The sequence below is a fragment of the Cucurbita pepo genome, chromosome LG15, assembly GCF_002806865.2.
Source record: "Cucurbita pepo subsp. pepo cultivar mu-cu-16 chromosome LG15, ASM280686v2, whole genome shotgun sequence".
NCBI classification, from domain to species: Eukaryota; Viridiplantae; Streptophyta; class Magnoliopsida; order Cucurbitales; family Cucurbitaceae; genus Cucurbita; species Cucurbita pepo.
Window position 1 is genome coordinate 2,066,732 of NC_036652.1, and position 18,012 is coordinate 2,084,743.

At 35.4% G+C, this 18,012-nt stretch overlaps 1 protein-coding gene across 2 annotated transcripts; it reads right to left on the bottom strand.

Annotated features, from left to right (window-relative positions):
- Positions 1–932: 932 nt before the first annotated feature.
- On the bottom strand, positions 933–15,317 carry LOC111811408 (calmodulin-binding transcription activator 2-like). 2 transcript variants are annotated; one of them, XM_023698234.1, is made up of 13 exons: positions 15,148–15,317; positions 12,221–12,340; positions 10,565–10,680; positions 10,238–10,326; positions 9,092–9,134; positions 6,128–6,305; positions 5,805–5,927; positions 5,361–5,668; positions 4,163–4,699; positions 3,220–3,911; positions 2,145–2,727; positions 1,568–1,891; positions 933–1,371 (listed from the first exon to the last, which is right to left on the bottom strand). In XM_023698234.1, the coding sequence occupies exons 1-13, from the start codon at positions 15,185–15,187 to the stop codon at positions 1,258–1,260; spliced, it is 3,267 nt and encodes a 1,088-aa protein (XP_023554002.1). In that variant the 5' UTR covers positions 15,188–15,317; the 3' UTR covers positions 933–1,257. The 2 variants fall into 2 exon arrangements, with proteins under 2 accessions (XP_023554002.1, XP_023554001.1); XM_023698233.1 differs by having other exon boundaries at positions 5,805–5,930.
- Between the last annotated feature and the right edge of the window lie 2,695 nt (positions 15,318–18,012).

Genomic DNA, 18,012 nt, shown 5'->3' on the forward strand with positions numbered 1-18,012 from the left:
GTGGGAATTCGATTCCTCTCTATCTCGCATGATCATGATGAGTAAAGAGAATAAAAAAGAGAGGATTAACAACCATACAGGCATCCTTTGTGCAATGCATACGACTCCACAATGGAATTCATTTTTACCTTCCATCGAAGGAATAGAAAAGGGAGGATCTATCGGATCCAAAACAATGGAATTCCTTTTTTTAGTAAAAGTAAATAAATACTATGATGGTTCCGTTACTGTATTATTTTGTTTGTTATTTAGATATCCCAAACAATTTTTTCCCGTTTATAACTCGTTTAAAAAAAATAGTTATTTTAAAGTTCTAGTTTTTCAATATAATCTTTATTTTAAAAATGGTAAAAAAAAATCCTAACAAATCAATATACATAAGCAAATATATATATAAAATGTTTTCCTAACATAATTGGCCAAATATATAAAATGTTCTACTAACATAATTGATCAACATAATTTGGCTTAACATTTACCATTAGAGTTTCAAAATATAGCTAAAAAGCATGTGTATATATATACATATTTTATTCTCAAACATCGTAAACAAAACCTCCAACCAAATGGCCCCGAGAGATATTTCAAATAATTTTTCCGAACATCATAGTTTTAAGAGAAAAAAAAAATAATAAAAAACTTAAAACAAATAAGGGTAAAACCCACCAAACGGCCCTAACTGTCACACAGATTGAGCAAACACAGTAACAAAAACCAATGATAAAACAAGAAAGAACATAGGAAACTAAAGTGAAGAAGACAAGAAATTAAGGAGATAATATCCAAAGGATGGAGAAGACAAGGTGAGTGTGTACAAGATATTATATGTATAAGTACCACTAAATTCAAGAAATCTTCAATATGAAAGTTGATGAAATTCCTATAAGTAGAGTAGAAAAACGGAACGAAACGAAACGAAACGAAACGTCTGATACGATCAGATCAAACTTCAAAATTACCTTCATAATATGACACTAAAACATACAAGTTTATGGCAGTAATGAGTGTTCTTATCATCCTATACAAATTCGCTACTAATTCGGTTCAAATATAATCAATGGACACAAACAATCAGGTAAGCCCTATCACCAACCTATGAAATCTACACCATTTTTGGTAGGCAGCCAACACTGAGTGATCACAATATAGAGATATGAACTTTTTGATACACTAGTAGTTAGAGTAGAATTTACAAGCAAATGCTGAAGTTAGTATGCACCAGAAATAGTAGGTTGATTGATAACACAAGCTGTTTACTCAATCAAATGTCATAGACATCAAAGCGTCGTCGTCCAGAAGTGAGTCGATATCAATCATGTCATCGCCTTCTATTATCTCTTCTCTAGTGCTAGTAATAGCCATATTACTTGCCTGATCAATTTTTCCAAACAATACAACATGCATCAATACGCGCATATTATTAGAAGTCGAGCAAGGTGTCGCCTGACACATTGCCATAGAATAGGCAAGATGATAATTATCTAGCAACGAACAAGAAATGGAACTAGAACTAGATTCAATAACAGAACAAGACAAGTGATGAATCGAAAATGACAGATCTCAATACCTTGGTTTCTTGGCACTTTTGAACGACGGTAAGAAGCCTACGGTATTGGTCTCGTCCCTCGGGATACTGAGCCATGGACTTGACTCTAGTCAGTGCTTTTTGAAATCTTTCCTCAGTCTGCTTCCTTCCTTTCGCCAGAAAATCATAATCATCCTCTTTAGGTGGTTCCATCACGGCGGATGGATTCTTCGCAGCTGCATCTGATCGGAAACCTCGCAAACCACTCCCCTTCCGTCTCCATCTCAAAATAATCTTGTCTAATATGCCTACGGACCAGACGATCTTTTTATATTGCTTCCTCACCTGGTGTCCTCTCACGTGGGCCTTGCAATTATGAAAATTAGATGTTACTTTTTTGTTTCATGTAGCAGAAGGAAGCTCATTAATCATAAATCATGGGGCTGAACAGACCAATCTATTTTCATGTACAAAGATCTTCTAAATCATACCACCATATTAATTAGAGCTTAGAAGTTTTCTTTTCCTATTCTCATCCGATTAAAATGTTCATAATTTACCAAGCAAATCATCAATGTAAAGGAGCTTATTAATTGCGTATGAAAGCGTGTAAACAAACCTGAATTTTCACTATTCTTTGACGTATTAGCAAGAACTCTTTTCTCATTCTCCAACCACGGAACTTTTTCTGTATGTGAACTGCAGCGGCATGGGCCGGGCTGTTACTTAGTCCAGACTTACGTGCCCTGGCTTTGGCAAATGAAATAGCAGTATCATCTGAGGATCCAAGTTCATCAGGACTACACTCCGATAATTTTTTCCTCTGAAATGACTGCATTCTAAACATCAGATGTATACGCCCAGCAGCTTGAGTAGCATTGCAGACAGCAGTCAATGAATCCTTCAAGGACAAATCAGCAGGCATAAAACCATCACTTATCGGTGTTGCCCTTCGTTCAGAAATAGTATGCACAGGTTTCCTCTTTGAAACATCCAGCACACCATCTTTTACGGTCTCCCCCATTGATATGGATTCGATATAGCTGGTCAATGATGACTCTGCAAGGAAACCAGCAATCCCTTTGTGCCCACTCATCGATGCAAGCTCAGATGGCGATATCCCCAAAGGATTTTTTGGAGAAGGATCAGCCGGCAATCCAGGAGCAGCATTCAATGTTATAAGGGTTCCAACTGTCAACTCCCTGCATGAAACAGGGTCATCAGCATGGAAATCTACTCAAGTTGAGATTCGCAGTGTCGTTAATAAAGAAGTAATTAGGAGGAAGCAAAATATTACTGTTCTTCATATTTACCATTATATGGCTTAATACATTCTTCATATTCAAATATCTCATAATTATTCTTTCATCACTAAATCAACATAAAGATTATCATCGTACGCTAATACTTCAATATTAACATTACTGTTCCTTCATTTTTTTAGGTCCATACTTGCATCTACACTAATCATACTGTAGGTATTTGTACCTACATGCATGCTTAGCATGACCTAACAAGGCCTGATTCCAGTCAGTGACGTTATTTCATAATCTTCGAAAATTTTAAAATACTTGAGGAAAAAGGGGTTTCTTGATATTAAAGGACTAGGCACCAAGCATTCTTTTTCAGTTTTATCAATGAGTTTGATTAGCATGAATGAAAGGGTTTTCTTTCGGGAGTTTCAGGGTCCTTACCTGCCACAGAATGCTGCCCAATGGAGAGCAGTCCATCCATTAACGTCTCGGAAGTTTATGCTCACTCCTGCAGCGACAATTGGTCGGATTGCCCAATCATAACCGAGGGCTGCTGCTAAATGAATTAACCCCTGTCCCTCATCATCCAATATATGAGGACCTTTGCCACCTTCAATGACTTTGCGGATAAGCCATGAGTACACTTTTTCTTTCATCAGCTTTACAAAAAGAAACTCCTTGTTTTGATGCTGAATTTGAACATTATGAGAATTTGGCTCCTCCCCATAACAATCTTCTTCTTCTTTTATTGAGATAAGCTCTCTGATTAAGTTCCGTTTCGCCAAAGCACCTTCAGAGAGATTATTTGGAGGATTTGAAGATCTATGGGACAGTAACCTCTCCAATCGCATATGCAAATATAATTCCTCTGTAGCACCAGCAGTATATACTTCGGTAACATCGACATCTTGAGCAGAGCCTGCCAAGTAATCAAACTCACGAATCTCACTGCATGCTAATCTGTTGGAACATGTGACATAAAAAGGGACTTGCCCAACACTATGTGGTGGTGCATGGCAGCATAGGATCCCATCAGCCAAAACCTCTGCAGGAACTTCGACTTCCCCAAACATACATGACCAATAACATTTTGTGCCATGATTGTTCCCCAGAAACTTCCCTATAATCACAACCTGTTAGGGTTTAAAGAAAACAGAGATAATTTAGTCTTCTGACAAAAAAATCTTCAATGTTTCACAAGTCCGAAAATTGCGTGAAACATAAAAATGAAGAGGGTAACATATTTAGAGGGGAAAGTGACAGAAGTGAATAAGAAACTGTAGAAAAATGGAGACAATAATCAATGAAATTCAAAATCTTTGGTGAGTCTTTTCTCAAGGTTGATTCAAAATAACTCTCTCAGTTTTTTCATACGTTTATTTACCTCAGTTTCCAAATCTGCAAGTGTCCACTTTGGAGAAAATTCTGTTATACTGAAAAGCTGGTCTTCAGAAAGAGAAGGGGTTAATGATGAATTATCTACCATATCACCACATTCTACGGTGCTCCAAGACAAGCCAGATGATGGATGCATGTGCAAATCATCAACTTCGACAAGCTCTCTGGATACCCACCTCGAGAAGCTGTCAACTTTCTTTAAACTCTCCTCTCCGTCTATTAATGATTGTTTCAAACTCAAAGAATAGCCAACGGTACCTTCTTTAGATTTATCATTTTCAGAACTCAACCTCATAGCAGAATACGATTCTCCTTCTTTGACCTGTAATTCAAGGTTGTTTGGCAAAATCTCCTCATTCTCTATGCCAGGATGAGCACAAGACATCTCACGACCACTTCCAAAAGTTGCATTATGAGAATTCTGCTCAGTTAACCTGCTATCTATGTCATAAACTGAATACAATTCTGGAAACTGGTCAACGTACTCTTTTGAAAAGGACGAAGTATTGTCTTCAAAAGAAACCTGCAGTTGAATCCAGAAAAAAAGTTACATACTATCTGCAGCGCAAAATTTTAGTTAAACTCAGTTGTACTAAGAGTGCCAAATAACTCAACGAACTTCAGAAGCAACCTAAGAATTTGAGTGCAAGTCCGACCACCCCAAGCAACACTCTCCACAGAATAGCGTAAGCCATTCAATTCATAAAAGTTTATATCAAGAATAAGCCAACGGACAACAACTCATCATTTTCAACAGTAGTTTTTTAATTATGTCTTCATCCTTTTAGAGAAGTTGGTTACAGAGAGCAGAAACAGAATAGCTAAGCGACTAAGTGAATCAGATAAGTAATTGAGCAGTTATAGTCATTTAACTATGTGCAACTACAGTCATAGAAGTAGCTCTTTAGCACTATACAGACATTAAATTACGTGGAAGTACAGTCTGACACAGAAGAAGTAAAACAATAGGCCAGGCTAAGAATCACTTGACCCTTCATGATACAATGCCAGGCTGGTAAAATAAACTAAACTTCATCATCCCAATCTAGTCTACCCGAAACCCAACCAACCCCAGTATCCTTGAGATGACTTTAAAGCCTATGTAAATTGTAGTGTTTTCTTTAATCAGATATACAGATAGGATTTTAGAATAAAGAAATGGAAATGAAAAAACTTCAAAATACCTGCCAGTTTGAGTTCATTGTCAGAGAACTCCCAAAATCCTCTGTAATAGCACTATTACTGGTTGAAGGCTGGCCAGGAATTGAATTCTCTTGTCCAACGACAATTCCAGAAGAAACAGGTTCAATCAAAGAGGATAAAACATGAGAAGGTACAGTCTGAAATCCAGTTGTACAATGTTGCAAGATCTCTTCCCACGAGGCAGAACTGAGCGTCTTCTGAGAATCCGTCACATTGGTACCACAAATGTTACCCCCAAGTACATCTTTCTGAACTTGTGATACATAATCCACAGCAGGAACTGATGTGTCTGGAGTGTTACAATAGTCAACATTTTGAAGTGTCAGATTATGTCAAAGCTTCTATCGGGAAGCACTTGATGAATATATTATATATGTGAATTATTGCAATGGAATTTGGGGAAAAAAGAATTAAAATGGGCTTACTGGAAGAAGAATGCGGAAAATAAAAATTTGATTGACCAGCATCTTGTTTATTCATCAGAAGACCATTTCCCATTTTTGGTGACGTGGGAAATGAGCGAAATCTTGAAGTTGCTTGGCCGGTGTCTTCTGCACAAAATTGCAAATTCAAGTAGAAACCTCCATAACAACTGAGAATAAAAATTTCGGTAACTAAGATCGAAGTATCAAGTGTGGGTTAACATTATCAGACACTGAATAAAATAATCTCAAGACCTTGAGATCCTACATAAAAATAGAAACAATTCAAAGAGCAGGCAATAAACAACCAAAGAAAATGAAAATACCCGTATCACCATCTTCACAAAATGGTGTCAAAGGGCTAGTTGGACTGGGGGAATCTGCATTTTCAGAAGCTGCTTGATTATAACTGCTGGAATAGCTAGCACTCGTAGGGCTGCTCTTCTGTGAACTTGATGAAACCTCATCAGTCTCAACGACAGCTCCAATATTGGTTCTATTACCCTGATTTAAAAATTGATCATATGAGTTGAATATTTAAATTAAATATTATTGACAGAATCCAAAATTATTTTTTAAAAAAACTATGCAGGTACAGCAAAAATCCAAACTGGCAGGACACTCAGAAATATAAATATTAAATTGCAAAAGATGGAAAAATGCTTCATGCTATCTGGGGATGCATACCAATGAAGAATGAGATCTTAGCCATTTAATAAAAAACTTAGGCAAATTTGTGTATGTGTTTCTTTTAAGCATGGAGGGAGCAATCCGTACTTTCTAAAGTGCAAAGCACACAGACACACAATAGTCCTCTCAGTTTTAGCATGAAGCACCGAAAAAAAAGGAAAGAAAGAAAAATAATTGTTTTGATTGCACAATTTAAAAATATAAATAAAAATTTTATAAATGTAAAAACATAGTATTATGAATCAAGGGTATGTGAAAATATAGTTCTTCTACTGATGTTTGCTCCTTTGTTAGAATCTTTCTTTCTCCCTGAGCCTCAGTTTCTTTTTTTCTTTTTCTTTTTTTTTTTAAATTATTCATTAGGTCTTATTTATCTTGATGGGAGCCTTTTCTTGTAGGCTGCCTCCTTTTTGTAGGTTCTTGCCCATGTATTCATCATTTTCCTCTCAATGAAAGAAAGTCTTCTCAATAAAAAAATGAAATAAATGAGAACTTTTCTGGAGGAACTCAGTAATGATATGGGCTTTTAGGCAATTCGTTTTCTTATTTGTTTTCAAAATAAAATATTAATAAAAATATTTTGAGGTACATGCCTTTAAGTGCTTCAATGTGGAGGACCTTTTAAAACACTCTGTATACGATTTTATTATTCAAGGCTATGTTTAACCTAAAAAGCTTCATTCACTTATTTCTCGATAAGAAGCAATCTTATTATTTCATAGTTTTTAGAACTCAAAAACACAGTTGTACAAGTGAGATCGTTTATTATGTTCTTGTTTGTTTCCCTCAGATTACAAAAAAAAACATAAGCATATGTTCTTGTTTATTATGTTCTTGCTGTAGTGTTTTGAGCTGGAATTGTGGATGGAAAGTTGTGGTAAATACAACTGATGGGAATTATTACTAAAAGGACTAGAAGGATTTTCTAAATTTTCAAGAATCTTAGAGCACTTCCACTAAACTTCCCCTAAAGCAGCCTGCACGCCTCTCAAGCCTCTCCCTCTCTATCTATAATCACCACACCTGTTATCTAACAAAATAGAAAAGAACCGTAATATATTACAGCATTTCCATCTACAAACTTTCATATTTAACATCTAACTTTGCTTGGTCATGCTATAAGTTCTCATGGCAGGATAATTTTGAAATACTAATGCCTGGGTTGTAAACAAGGAGACCAAGTCTCTGCATTATAAGATCCCATGCTTTTTAAGGCTCAAAGCATACTGAAGTGCAATAGCTCTTTAGAGATGAAGCGCGAAGCTAAAAGAAAGTATGTACTTTTTTTTATTGAAGATCACAGCAGAGGAATGTAAATAAATTTTTGATATATGAAGAAAATAAGATGATGAAGAGCTTAATAAAATAGCGCTTTTATTTGAGATGGTAGGAAAAAAATTAATGCCTTCTAAGAATTTTCGTGAGTTTCTTCCTTAGAAGTTAGAATTTTCTTTCATAAAAAAAGTAGGCAGTCAGGCTTGAGGCATTGAGACATGTGCCTCGAGCATGCTTTGCTAAAGGAGCCCAGTAGACCTTTAAAAACTCTAAAAATTTGAAATGGAAAACAGGAAATGAGAAACAAGAGTGCTATCAAACGACACATAAACTTTCCATCGATGTTTGAAAGTACACAAAGGACTTGAACACAACAAAGAAGGGGCGTACACCGAATGGGGAGTTAAAAATATTTTCAGTTGGTTTACACAACAAACAGAAAGGAAGTAATTACATTTAACATGGGCTCCTTTAACAAAGCATGTTTCTCCTATGCTCATGGAGTCATGAATTATATTTAACATGGGCTCCTTCAATACCGATTGTATACTCATGACAAGTTAAAGTTACAAAATGTATGAAAGTGTTTATGTACATCAATTGAATTGATGATTTATATCGAGCATGAGCATGCACTAGCCCTTATTTAAGCTCAGGGAGTACATTAACAAGCTCGCTTAGTGGGTCCATGAGCATATGAATGGGTTATGTGTAGAGAAATACTATACAGCCAATTATACTCGAGAATGAAAGTAGAGCTTAAGGGCCAAAGCCAGTCATAAATTTAGGTTTCACCACTCATATTGAATGATTTATGTGTTTGCAATTATTGAGTATTTTTAAATATTCATTCTTTTCCTATCATTTTTCTAGGTAAAGGCAAGGGACCGTTGGTCGAATAACGGCTTCTGCAACGGAGGCTATGGAACATTGTTTCTTCTAGATAGTTTTTCCATGGTAAATAATGTTTTCTGTTATTTTAGATAGGTGTGTCAATTTTCTTAGTTCATGGTTTTCGTAATAAGCATAGATTGAATTTAGTTTCCATTGATGGAGTTTCTGTTAGTACTTGTTGTTTTAGTTAAGTTTCTATCTCCGCTTGACATTGGTTGAAAACACCATGACATGCACGAGTAACAGTCCAATCTTATGATAAAAGTAAGGTCGCTACAATATCACCCCGTGGTCAAATCAATTAACAATATTAATCGCCAGAGGAGTAAAAAAATAATTTATCGGAGAAATCATGATAAATTAAAACAACAGTAAGGAAAATTATACCAATTAAACGACAGAAAGAATGAACAAGTAAAGCACTAGATTACCTTAACTTCCAAGTAGTGGACAAAAACGATGTGCATTAAATGCCTGCAACAAGCAAAAGCGGATGAGGGAAAAGAATCACCGAAAAGGGGGAATTGCTTTATTATAAAATAAATGAGTAATTTTGAAATTTTAAGCTTTAAAATAAATTAAAAAGAAATAATTAAATTTCTTAAAACAAGAATCTTAGCATTTTATTTTATAAATTATAGTTTTAAGAAAAAACAAATTAGGTAAAATTATTCAGATGTGATATTATTGCTTAAGATTAAAATTATGTCATAAATTATGCTATAACATACCAATTTTTTAAATTAAAGCAAAAACAAAAACGGAACAAAAAATCTAATGTTTCTGTAAATAATGAATTTTAAATTTGTATTATTTTAAATTTTAAATTTTAAATAGGGAAGTCCTACCACACAACCCACCCAAGAAGCCCATCTACTAACAGAAGATTTTTCCCCTATTAATCTTTAATTTTGACATGGTCTCGGTAAAAAATAGAAAGTGATTTAGATTAATAAAGGACTCTTCCTTCCCAAGGAAAAGAAGATATCTTTGGCGAACTGTAGATGAGACAAGGTCAATTGTCTCCAACCACCTGAAAACCCTCAAGGACATTGCCCTCACCTTCAAGGGGTGATCCTACTTAGAATGTCCACCACAAGGAAAAATAGAAAAGGAGAAATATGATCACTTTATCTTAGACCTCTAAAGGCATGAAATCTACCCCTAGGTTTACCATTGACGATTATAGACCTTGTAACAAGATTATAAATTTTGTTATTGAGATTTTGGGCCTTCAATTGTAACGATTTTTCCCTTTCTACTATAGATCGTTGGTTAGATTCATTCTCCATGGCCTTATTTGTTTAAAATTTCAATTTTCATATTTCATATTTCATGATGATAGCCCTACATCTTATCCCAAAAAGAGCCTTTTCCTGATAATTCTAATACAAATGCAGAGTGATAGTCACAAAATAAAAATTGAACAAACATTTTTCAAAACTTTTTTTTTTTTTGGGGGGGGGGGTAGTAATTGAGGATCAATCTAAAGAAGATAAGAACGAAGCATAAAGTAGATTATAATCATAATGTAAAAGGGAAAGGCTGATAAAGATTTACAGCTGCATCATACTTACTCTTCAAGCATCCAATAACTGCGCCTTTGAAAGTTCTCATTTTCTTCTCCATGGGCATAATAGCAGTGCAATACATCAATGCTTCCAACCTAATAATATAGCTAGAAAGAAAGTTACCTCCAAAAGTATATAATAAAATACGTATTTCCCATTAAAAAGAGTAATAAGGAAAAAAAAATCAAGAAACAAGGAAAGCCAAAGAGAAAATCAGAACAAGATAAAATAACCAAATAGAAAATAGTTAAATAGCTTATTTTGTGAAACTTAGATAATGAAGAGTGTAGATAAGCAATCTAGATAAAGAAAATGGCGTCTTCTGTAAGTTACCTTCAGCTTCTCATGTGCTTCTCTTACTGTTTTGCCATCTTTCTTCTTCCTCCATTTATGTCCATCCTTTCTAAAGTACCTCAGAACCTTTCGATCAAAGAGAAAAAGTGACCCACCTGAAAGGTACAAGTACATGTCAACGGCCAAAGTTATGTCCAAGGAATGTTAGCCGTAGTGGTAAATGGAACAATACTAGTTAAACTATTTCAAGTTGATGACTTAAAAAGAAGAAGAGAAGAAAGAGAGATATTAAAGTTCCATTTCTCATCATAAGATCTAACAATATCATTTTTTATGAATACAATGCAATATTAAAATAATATCCGAAACATAAGGCTGGGAAGGCACACAGGTCCTGTACTATGGCATAGTGCTTTCAGGGTGACACTGGAAATAAACAAGGGGAAGAGAACAAATGCACCAAGAAGGCAGTCACGGCCAAAAATTTCAAAGAGGCACTCGCCTTGGATTGGCTATTGTCTCTTTTGGTTACCTTTAGTGCCTTAGTAAAGACTAGCAATCTTCAGGGTCTTTCAAATACAATCTTTGCCAGTATATTGACGTTACTATAGATAGTTGCTTTAAACCAATATTCTTTCTTATGGGGGAAGAATCTGAAGTATAACTAACTCATGAATAGAAAATGAATTATATATTGGATAAGAAACATTTTTAAAATACAAAAAGGAGCGAAATTAGCACTTTTTAAGAGTGCATTACCATGCTCCCGACACATAGAAAGATGTGTATAATTTCTACATTACCTATTACGATGAGCACAAGGATAGATGCATTTACGAGGAAACCCCCATTGTACTTACATAATTTACAAGAATACAAGTAAAGAATGTGCAGATTTTTGCTGGTGTGACTTTTATAAATTTTTCAACATGGCCGAAAAATATAAAATTCCCAGTTTCTGACATCAAGTGCAATCTTCAGGGTCTTTCAAGTACAATCTTTGCAAGTATATTGACGTTACTATAGATAGTTGCTTCAAACAATTATGCTTTCTTATGGGGGAAGAATCTTAAGTATAAATAACTCAAGAATTGCAAATGAATTATATATTGGATAAGAAAATTTTAGCCTATACTGGCAAGGATTGTACTAGAAATACCCTGAAGATTGCACTTGAAGACTACTATTAACGTCAATATACTGGCAATATACTGGCAAAGATTGTACTTGAAATTAAATGCATCAATATACTGGCAATATAACGTAAAAAATGTCTAGATTTTTGCTGGTGTCACTTTTATAAAATTTTTCAACATGGCCGAAAAATATAAAATTCCCAGTTTCTGACATCAAGTGTGGCAGGACATGAAAGAGGATCTTGTTCTGTTTCATCAATCATCATTCTTTTATTTCCTTAAATTTTCAGATTATACAACTCAGGTTGTTGCTAATTATTCCCCAATTAACAAGTAATCATTTTATTCTGTATTCAAATTACTTACCGGGTTGGCAATATTCCTGGCAAAAACTTTCAATTATCTTACTTTCTGTTTATCAATCTCAAAGAAGAAAAACAAAAGATACCAACAATGTACAAAAGCCGGTGATTAAGAAACCCTCAAGCAACCTCAGCAGTTAAGTTCACACAATAAAAAAAAATAAAAATAAAAATAGTAATGATTGTGGAAATCATACTTGAAGGTCTATCTGGAGGCTCTGAAGCAATTTGAAACTTAGGATAGTTACGGAGTATTTCACAAATTTCAGCTGGACGTAACCAACGATGTTTTGCTTCTATCAATAACTGGTCAATATCTGCATGAACATAAGTGTGTCAGCCATGAAAGAAGACATTAAAACAGTAGTTAACTTCACAAACCCAAACACTAGATGCATTTAATTGCAAGTCGAAATGGTGGGCAACGGTAGGCATTAAAACTACGCTTTAGGCTTACTAGAACGGTTCAATAGAAGACAATACTCAATAGAGAAGAGTTTTCACAGCTGTGAGATGTGAGCAAGTATATGACCAACTCGGAGCTTTGAGAACCAGTGCAAAGTTAAAAACAAGATTGCAGACTGTTGATAAATTATCTTGCTTGCATTCATATGAATTTTCAGAGAGGAATATGGGTCTATTGTAATACAAAAAAACTAACTAAATCCCTATACACTAGGTAATAAAAAAATCTAAATAATTCCCTAATTACTAGGTAACAATACTGATAATTAAGGAGGTCAATTATTTCTCTTATTTAATGGGATTACATAAATATTTCCTAATTAAATGCTAGAAATTACATTAAAAAAATATTCTTTAAATCAAAGTCATTCCTTCAACACTCCCCTCAAGTTGACAACTTGGATACTAACTCATGAAACAATGACTTATGAAGCTCTTTTGTAAGTACATCTACTAGTTGAAGTTGTAAGGCACAAAACTAATGCATCCTACCATTCTCTAATTTCTCCTTGATAAAATGTCGATCAATTTCAATATATTGCGTCATATCATGTTGGATAAAATTATGTGCATTACTGATAGCAGATTGTTGTCACAATATAACTTTATCGAACCTTCTCCCTTAATCTGTAAGTCATCAAGGATTATCTTCAACCATAAGATTCACATAACCACATAACCCTTGTGCAATAGGTCGAAATTCTATTTCAGCAGATCATCTAACCACCACATTTTCTTTTTATTTCTCAATGTTACCAAATTACCTCCAGGAAAAGTACAACAACTCATCGTAGATCTTCTATCTACTATTGATCCAGCAGGATCGGCATCAGTGTAAGCTTCTAATCCAAAGGAATTGTTCCGTTTGAACAAAATTCTTTTTTTCGAAGATCCTTTCAAATAACATAATACTCTATATGTTGCCTGAAGGTGAAGCTCTTGCGGATCATGAATGAGAAAAAGATTGGAAGATGGATCGTGAGGGCAACGGAGCTGAACTCCCAAAATGTTCTCAAACTGGAGTTCCATTTTATTGGCATCAACCCCATAACTCAAATAAAACCACAATTTCCTCACTCCATTTCCTTTGATCAATTTAATAGTTTTTTTTTTTTTTGTTCCTGCACCCTAGATAGAGTCTATCAAGCTGCTCATAACGATCCTTTGGAAAGCTGCCATGCTATCCCATGTCTTGTGGAAAACTCAAGTCCTTACAGTTAATTGTGAACATTTGTAATAAACTACAAAAGGGGATCTAGAACCTAGCTTTCACTTCAATGACACATCCACAGTGGGAAACGAAGAAAACCATGAACATCTATAATTATTCATTAGTTTTGACCTATGCATGGCGGTAGGAGTTCTGCATTTCTTATTAAAAAATGATGCAAGTGCACCAATTTCCATATTTTTGTTCAACACCTCACCAATCATCCCTGTATTGGCAAAGTTAAGGTCTTGAGAATAAAGTAGTTCTTGATACTTGTTACGTGATGCGGTAAGAAAGAACTTCTAAATTTTGTATGCTCACAAGTCAAGATAGAAATTTCCATGTGCTCATAAACAGTTTCCTTGCTCGTTTCTACTTTCTAGGCAAGCGTATTACGACGTTGTGAAATCATACCCCTTTGAATCGATGCCTATTGAAAAGGCTTTTTCTATAAACTTCCTAGAAAACTTAAAACAATAGCTCATATAAATTTAGCATTGGCCTTGAAACCAATGAATTACCATAGCTATCAATAGGAAACTAGGCAAAACTTCATAACTTCCCTTGAAGTAAGGGTGAGAAGGATCACTTGATTAAAGTGTGATCAACATATTCCTCCGAGCTTTCGCACAAGATGTTTCTTCAGGAACTCGAGGCCAAACTGGGATTTTTCTTGTGAGCTGGACTACTAGCAATTTGAACAAATTTTCCAATAGCTACCATCAAAATGGAAAAAAGAATCCTTTTGGGGTTTTCAGAAACAAGTAAACTAACTACATAACCAGGCGAATTTGCAGGATTTAAAAAAGATTTATAAGCGGGTAAAAAATATAGTTGCAAGTCCAAGGTATCCAAGGAGTACATGAATAGTTTGTTTGCAGAAGGAAGCTCGACTTTCCACGGAAATACTAGTAAGTAACCATTAAGGTCATAAAGGGTAAGTAACTAACAAGATCCTTCAAATATACAATCCCCTGAGTTCTTCCTCACAAGAAACAGAGCATAAGCATCATGCAAAACAGATTGGCATCTGCATAATGATAAAAATTGAACTACCCATTGAAACTGTAAATTCCAAGCAAGTCAATTACACAAAAAACAAACAAAAAGAAAAACAGACTCATGCAGATGCAACTACAGCTAAAGAAAACTAGTTCAAGCGCCATACTCAATAGAATTAAGAACTCAAAATGACCTTATCAACAACAGAACTCAAGATTTGAAACACTCAATAATTGCTAAAACAAACCGAGAATCCGGAATCACATTCGCGGTGATTCATCCCCACGGAAGCCTCCATTCAACAACAGTTCCTAGCTCAAAAGAAANCCAATCAAAAACTCGCATCGAATCAAAGAAAAGAAACGATCATAGAGTTCAAAAAGTAACAGAGAAAAAGGCATAAGAACTAAAATAGAGAAAAAGAAAGAAGGAGAATCGGAATCCGACCTAGACGAGGAGCCAAGCCGTAAGATCCACGGTCCGCCATGGGAGGAGAGTGAATCAGCGAGAGGAATTTGAGGGGGGAAAAGGGAGGGAAATGGAAGAGGTAGAAATGGGGGAAAGACTTAGGCAGTCAGCTCTGTGAATGTGAATGACGTAACATCGGGGAAACTCGGAGATGACATTCGCTTCTATTATTATATTATATTATATTATTATTATTATTATTATTATTATTATTGTATTTATTTCGTCTGTAATAATATTCTTACCACACTAAAATAAAAATAAATAAATAAATAAATCATTTTCCAAAACGTGGGACCCACTTTGTCCTTTTCTTCTTTTTTTCTCTCAAAGAGATAAATATTAAATATCCAATTAAATTTCAAGCTGTTTATTATTATTATAATTATTATTATTTATATCTTTAGCTTATTTGACTGCTCTCTTGTTTTATATATTAAAAAAATTCATAAAACATTTAAAATGATTTTCTCCTTTTTTTTTTTTTAATTAACTAGTTAAATTATTAATATATAAGATATTAATTATTATATTAAAAATCGATAATTTAAACTCTTAAAAATAAGTTTGGTTTACTCTCCTGTAAAGGTTCAAACACACTTCTAGTTACCAGATAATTCATGAATTTCGGGTTTCAAATTCTTAGCATTAAATATCATCTTTGGCCCATAGTTTGGACTCTTTAAGGTTTGCTCCTCGGTATCGTTGTTTGTGCATATGACGGGACCTCTTGAACCGTGCGAAGAATAGTAGTTCGACTGAATCTCTAAGTGGGACCTCTGTACCTTCTTTCACTCGTTAAATAGGTTAAAGTATCTTTCGGTACACAAGCTGAATTGGTGACTCGAGTAACTAAAATAGAGTTCATACTCCAACCCACTTATCTACGATATAATTCTCATGCACACAAATAAGTAACGTCCCCACGATCATATCATACCGTTCCAACGCAATTCATATGTACACAAATAAGTAACTACTAGCATTCTTGTAGAAAAATATCCCATAATGTTTCAAAATATCATCCTACATGGAAGTATCGTGCCTCCATAAGCTAAATCTCACATTTGATGGTCCGTTTGGCTAATAATAGCATAGCTTAGTCATCCCATAATTTTTTGAGTTGATGTTCGTTTAATTCTACTCGTGGTGGGCCATGGAAAACGGATGAGTTAGGATTAAACTTGAACATCAACGTTTTAAAACGATAGTCATCCTATATGAACGTAATCACTCGTGGTGCTGCTACCATAGTGTAAATGTTCGTTTAACTCACTCGTGGTGCGACTATCTTAACTCGTTGCTGTGGTCATTATCCTAAAAAGATGAATGAGTTAGGATAATGACAGGTGACGATGTCGCTGGGGTGGACCATGGAAATGAAGTTAGGATAGTCGCATTTACATTTGACGTTGTAACCCTTACGATAGAACATGATGTTTTCTTACTTTGAATTCTTGTTATTTCGTTCTCACTATTTGAGGCCGTCATTATTAGTTTAAATGAATTTTACAAACGCTTAAATCCATAGCAACGTCTATCGTTTTGAATGAACTTTTGCACATATTAGACATGTCATGTCATGCATGTGGTAGCGACTCTATTTCACTAAGAAAAATATGGTCGTTACAGAAGATAAATGAGGTAAACGACTGAGTTCGTGAGATTTCAAAAGACTCATAGAACATTTCGCGAGTTCTATCGGGTAGGTGAAAAATAGGTCAAATCTAATTGTGATGTCCCACATTGGTTGGGGAGGAGAACAAAACACGCTTTATAAGGGTGTGGAAACTTTCCCCTAGCAGACGCAATTTTAAAGCCTTGAGGGGAAACTCAAAAGGGAAAGCCCAAAGAGGACAATATCTACTAGCAGTGGGTTTGGGTCATTACAAATGGTTTCAAAGCCAGACACCGGACAATGTGCCACCCTTCTCGCTGTTCCCTGAAGGGAGGTAGACACAAGGCGGTGTGCCAGTAAGCCTTGAAGGGGGGTGGATTGTGATGTCCCACAGGGTGTAGAAACCTTCCCTTATAGACGTGTTTTAAAGCCTTAAGAGGAAGCCTGAAAGGGAAAGCCAAAGAGGACGAGGAAGCCTGAAAGGGAAAGCCAAAGAGGACAATATCTACTAGTAGTGGGTCTGGTCGTTACAAATGGTATCAGAGCCAGACACGAGACGATGTGTCAGCCTTCTCGCTGTTCTCCGAAAGGGGGTAGACACGAGGCGGTGTGCCAGTAAGCCCTACAGGGGGGTGGATTGTGATGTCCCACAGGGTGTGGAATCCTTCCCCTACAGACGTCATTTTAAAGCCTTAAGAGGAAGCCTGAAAGGGAAAGGGACAATATTTACTAGCAGTGGGCCTGGTCGTTACAAATGATATTAGAGCCAGACACCAGACGATGTGTCAGCCTTCTCGCTGTTCTCCGAAAGGGGGTAGACACGAGACGGTGTGCCAGTAAGCCCTGAAGAGGGGTGAATTGTGATGTCCCACAGGGTGTAGAAACCTTCCCCTACAAACGCGTTTTTAAAGCCTTAAGAGAAAGCTTGAAAGGGAAAGCTAAAGAGGAAAGCCTCAAACGGAAAGACAGCCAAAGAGGAAAACCTGATAGGGAACGTCAAAGAGGAAAATATCTGCTAGTGAGTCTGGTTAATTACAGTAACCCATAAACCATTTGACTTGTTGACTTTGACTTTTTTTAGTTAGGTTTTGTAAATATCATCACATATTGCTCAAGATATTCAAAGGCAATGTTGTAGGTGAACTATTACTTTTTGACTTTAGTTTTTTCATTAAAAAATATTATCATTAGTCCATGGTGTACCTCACTCATTAATGTGTACATTA

Bases quoted from the DNA above. Each gene is read 5' to 3' on its own strand.
- LOC111811408 (XM_023698233.1), bottom strand. From the start codon at position 15,187: ATGGCGGACCGTGGATCTTACGGCTTGGCTCCTCGTCTAG. The intron at 6,306-9,091 runs GTAATCTAGTGC...TTTTTAAATCAG, and splicing joins TCCACTACTTGGAAGTTAAG to GGTAATAGAACCAATATTGG. The intron at 1,372-1,567 runs GTATTGAGATCT...AAAATTGATCAG, and splicing joins AAAAGTGCCAAGAAACCAAG to GCAAGTAATATGGCTATTAC.